The following is a 5,342-nucleotide window of genomic DNA, read 5'->3' on the forward strand; positions in this document are numbered from 1 at the left end:
AAAGTTACCAAATGACTTATTAATACTGGGATTGATTCCGTAAACTTGATTATTATTATTATGCACAAATTTACCATATAGCAGGATCTATTGGCGCTGAGAAACATTGACAAAATTCATATATTATTAGGTCACTCATGATACCATATCCTGATAGCTGAGTATATGTATCAGAAAATGCAACAATATCCAATTTAGATAAAATTTGGCCAAAAACCAAGCACTATAGTACAGAGACTTTGGCCCAATTATTGCTTAAAATTAGGTAAAAAGTTAAGTAATTTTGGCCTAAAATTAATTGACAATTTTGCTTAAAATAGACAAAAAGTAAATAATTCTCAACTAAAAGGAGTGACTACAGTTTTTATTTAAACATTGCTCTATTTTTTAGACTGATATGTGGCATAGACACTTGCTCAATTATTGGGAGAGGGTGAAAAAACAAAACAATTTAATCTCTAGCCAATATATCCAGCTACAGTATATGCACTTTTCTCTCCCATTCCTTTCTTAATGATATTGCCTCTCTTACATAAGTTCAAATCCTGGTATTGGCTCAACCAATAGCTCATAGCTAATAGAATAAAGATGAAAAGGTATGACATAAACAGTCAATACATCTGAAAAAAATGACTCATTTTGCATTGAATTGAAAGTATATGTCAGGTTGGTCTCATTGAACTGTGAACTGAACCTGCAATGATACAATAATGATAGCAAGATTCATTATTTAAAACAATTAAGGCCGTGTAACATTAGAAACTGTAAATTTATAATTATAATTTAGAAAATCAGTTACTGACATGGTATATATTTTTGTAATTGTATTTTTAATTTTTATACTACTATAAATAACTATCATGCTCAAAATGTATCAACCGTGACAATTATGACTACTTGTAAGCAAAAACAATCACATGACTCAAGCTGATTCAGCACAGTGCAAAGTCATCAAAACATCTGCAAAACATCCTAAAAGTATGATGCAAGAATTTCAAGTGTCATCAGAAATTGCTTATACATAAAAGTCTAATTCAAAATTTACAGCCAAAAGTTTTACCAAAAGCTAAGTTTCAGCAGTTGACCAAATCAATGACACATTAAATATTACTATTCTGTGCTAATGGATATTACCATCGAATTAATATGCACGTATTTTAGATGCTAAAACTTGTTAAAAAAAATTTTGTTTGTGTTTATATCATGTAACTAAATCATTTCATGTAACAAAACAATAAATAAAAAATGGTTGTTTAAATCTTAAAAGTACATCATGTGGGCAGTGCTAATTTAAACTACGCCATACCCACTAATCTTTTGAGGTAATCGCACTGTTTGAGTGTCGCCTTCCAAAGAAAATGTCACATGGCTGTTCTCGTTAACTTGTAACTTTATACTTACTTGTAAGCCCTAAAAAAGTAAAAAAAATTATATCAATTAGATCTACAGTGAAACCAGGACAAAAGGTTTGTCAGTTACCGTATAGCCCCAAATTTTTATCGGTCAAATTTTTTGTCAAATTTGGTGTTTTGATAGCCATTCGCCAAAATACAGATCCACCATTTTGAGCCATATATACATGCTCAATAGCACATGGCCACATTACGTCATGGCCAACGTAATTACAACAAACAAATTACGTTGTGGCCTTACTGTAGGCAACGGTAAGCCTATGGTATGCAGAATTATAACAGAAATGATAAAAATTAAATTTAACAAGGAATTAAGAAATTTTACTGACACAAAATTGGAGTTATACAGTACGCAGTGGTGTCTTTTATTTGGAGTAATTGGTACACCATTATTGTAGATGCTGCCCGTTAAATGGGAGGTGCCCACTATATTGTCTGTGGGTTCTACTGTCATCAAAGCACATTAAAAATTAAAACCCTACCCCTCTATATTATCAACAGACCTTGATAAAACTGTTATTGTTTTCACAAAGTGTGTCATTGTTCGCAAATGTCCAATAATCAGCTTCTATCAGCTTATCACTGGTGACGGTCTTATTGTAAGCCTCGCAGAGCACACCATCAAAGTTGTGCGAAACCAATTCAGCTTGACTGTATTTCACAAGCAGCAATAGGTAACAAACAAACACAACCTTCATCATCTCTAATAAGAACTGAGTGTGATGTATTACAAAAGACTTGCATGATTTTATAGCACCAGTCTACAGTCTTGAATTACAGCATAGGTAGCACTCGTGACTCTCTTAAAATTCCCAGGGAAAGCCCCAATTGTGTAATTACTTGTGACCACCCACGCGCTGTGCATTCACGTGTACTAATCTAGAAGTAAAGAAGTAAACAGTACTGACTACTCTATAAAATTTCACCATAGATTTCACACACGTATTAACAATTAGTAATTTAATCTAGATCTAATAAGTTTGCCATTGATAACCAAAGGATTTATTAGGCAAATAACTAAAAGGTCATGAGTTAATGACTAGCAGAACTCTAAAAAATAATCATTTTCATGCAACAGTCACCACCACTTAAGCTATTAAATACCTTTTCTTTGTCACAGTATAAATGTATGGTTTCTAATATTCACTTGTGTTCCTGTATATTCTATGAATAAAAATCTTACTATCATATTTGGTAGGACACACACGGGTAATACCGTCTATCTGGAAATTTTTACTGTGATTTAAATTTTACTGGATTAGAATTTCGCAAAAAATTAGATTACCCATATAATTACATGCCACATTCAATAATACATGACACAGTCTTATTTAGTAAAAATTAAGTCACAGCACAATTTTAAACCACAAAAATTTCCTACCACACTAATTTCCTGATCTACGGTAGAAGGCTAATGATGTGTGAAAACCACAGTGCACTGTATCAAGCATCAAAGGGATATTCATGCACTCAGTGAACTGAATCTGATTTTTGCACTGGCAGTTCTTTGAAGTATAGCATGAGTGAAAAATAACTTGCTTATACAGCACTATTGTCCCAAATCAATGAATAAACCCTGATCACTTTACTGATACAGTCCTGATATAAATAATTGCTACCTATTAGGACTGTATCAGCAAGTAATCAGGCTTGATTCATTGATTTTGGGCAGTAGTGCTGCTGTAGCATGATAACTCTTGGCTGTGTACATTCTTATCCCTTTCTAATTTAACTGATTTTATGAGAGTAGCATGAATTAACAGTTATGATTTTATCCTATGACCTCACTTTCATTACTTGTTGTATAAGCTGTCATAATGATACGATAAATGCTAGTTGAAGTGTTGATAAGATAATCATCTCTCTTCAGGAAAATGTGTGCATTAAGTGTGAATGTACACACAGCCTCAATCATGCCTGTTTTGTATTTAAATCAGTAATTCATTTCAGCGTGTACGTTTTATTTTGAAAGAATTTTTTTGTTGCACTAAATTTGCTGGCCCAATACAAAATATTTTATAAGGTACATAATAGCTTGCACTTCTAGTTATGTAAATTATGCAGTGTTTCCACTCTACTAAACTACTGTATCCAATGCATGTCCTTATAAGGTATTATGTTATGCTGTTACTGCTATGTCAACAGATAAGCCCTGGAAGTTTGACAATAATGCTAGTTTCCTTTTTTCTTCTCTTCTTGTTCAAACTTGTCTTTGGTAAGACTGGAGATACCTTTTGTGTTTACCCTGTGAGCAGTTCATCATCAAAATGTCCGTTTTATTCTACTCGCAATATCAGTTTTGATCATTTGATAGATCCATTACCGCCAAATATGACAACTTCTTATAAAGATACCACATTCTACTTCTTACATGGAATTTACAGTTTGTTGAATACAATAACTTTTCACCATTCGATGAATCTTCGATTTCAAGGTGAAGGAGAAATGACAAAAGGACACACTGTCATGGAGTCACCTGTTGTTATTATTGATTGTTATACTAACAAGCCATCAGCAGCCATTAGTTTCAATAGCTGCACTAATGTTTCACTGACTAATATTACATTCAAGTCATGTAGAAATATTTATCGTTCATCTCTTTACTTCAATGAATCATCAAATATATCAATGGAGTACATGTCATTTCAGAATTATGTACATACAGCGGCACTTTGTTTACAATCATCTTATAATTATACAATAAGTTGCTCAATTTTTTACAACAATTTTTTGGCCATTGACACTCAACTACAACCCAGAGCAACAGGATTAAACAATATTGTAGTTAGTTACTGCAATATGACTAATAATGATGTTGCAATACAGGTTGTATATCAAGGCTCTGCTATGATGTGGGCTAACATAAAGATGGAATGGCTTTTCATTAAAAGTAGCTATGATACTGGAATTATGTTTTATATAAACGGAAGTAGCCAACATATACAATTGGATCATGTTTTTGTCACTCAGAGTAGCTTTGGACTACATATACTGGCACATTCAAAACAATCTCACATTGCAATTACAAACAGCTCCTTCTACAACAACAATCAAACTGGGATTAGGCTTGTAGTGACTGATAACACAAGTGGTACATTCTTGCTGGATTCTTCACAATTCAAAAACAACAGTGGAATCTTTGGGACGTCACTACAGGCAGTGGTATATGGTACAAGTAATCAAAATTTTAACATTAGCATTAATAAGGTGACATTTGAGAACAATAAAATTAATCAACAGTTTGTTGATTATTTTAATTTTTTTGAAGGCTATGCAACAACAGTTGGAATTGCCAACTGTATATTCGTAACTATTAGTGAGTGCACTTTTAGTAATAATGAAGGAAGTGGCCTTGCTCTATTCAATAGTCGAGTAACATTTCATGGAGGTAATAATTTTAGCAATAACACTGCATACAGAGGAGGTGGTATAGTGATGGTTGCTAATTCATATTCATATATTTACTTGATGCCTGATGCTCTTCTTAACTTCATTAAAAATAATGCTAGCACTGGAGGAGCTATTTTTGTAGAACAAAATGTGCTGACACTTGGAAGTGGTACTCTACCTTTGACTTCTTGTTTTTATCAGTTTAGTCCTTCCAATGTAGCTGAGCCTGTGCAACACTTTTACTTTAACAATAACTCAGCTTCAGTAGCAGGATCTGTTTTATATGGAGGTGCAACTGAAGGCTGCTTAATAGAAGGTACTACAATTGATTCCCAGTACTCATTTCTGAACATTAGTAAATTTGTTGATCAATCCGGTCTTTCTGTGATATCATCTGATCCACTCAGAGTATGTTTTTGTATATCTAACACAGTTCCTGATTGTAGCCAGATGGTAAAATCAATGTCAGTTAGGCCAGGAGCACCAGTTACTTTACCTTTAGCTTTAGCGGGCCAACATAATAACTTGACTACTGGTATC

The 5,342-nt window shown here is 33.2% G+C and overlaps 1 protein-coding gene across 1 annotated transcript in view; it reads right to left on the minus strand.

Annotated features, from left to right (window-relative positions):
- The window catches only part of LOC109582441 (SID1 transmembrane family member 1-like), a 9,310-nt gene extending 7,174 nt beyond the window's left edge, over window positions 1-2,136 (minus strand). The window contains exons 1-3 of the mRNA XM_019997157.1: window positions 1,916-2,136; window positions 1,307-1,410; window positions 533-694 (exon numbers count right to left, since the gene is read on the minus strand). Of these exons, the coding sequence (XP_019852716.1) occupies window positions 533-694; window positions 1,307-1,410; window positions 1,916-2,113 (464 nt within the window). The 5' untranslated portion in view covers window positions 2,114-2,136. The remainder of the gene's footprint in view (window positions 1-532; window positions 695-1,306; window positions 1,411-1,915) is intronic.
- Window positions 2,137-5,342: the final 3,206 nt, after the last annotated feature.

This window comes from Amphimedon queenslandica, unplaced genomic scaffold, assembly GCF_000090795.2.
Source record: "Amphimedon queenslandica unplaced genomic scaffold, v1.1 AMPQUscaffold_13383, whole genome shotgun sequence".
NCBI classification, from domain to species: Eukaryota; Metazoa; Porifera; class Demospongiae; order Haplosclerida; family Niphatidae; genus Amphimedon; species Amphimedon queenslandica.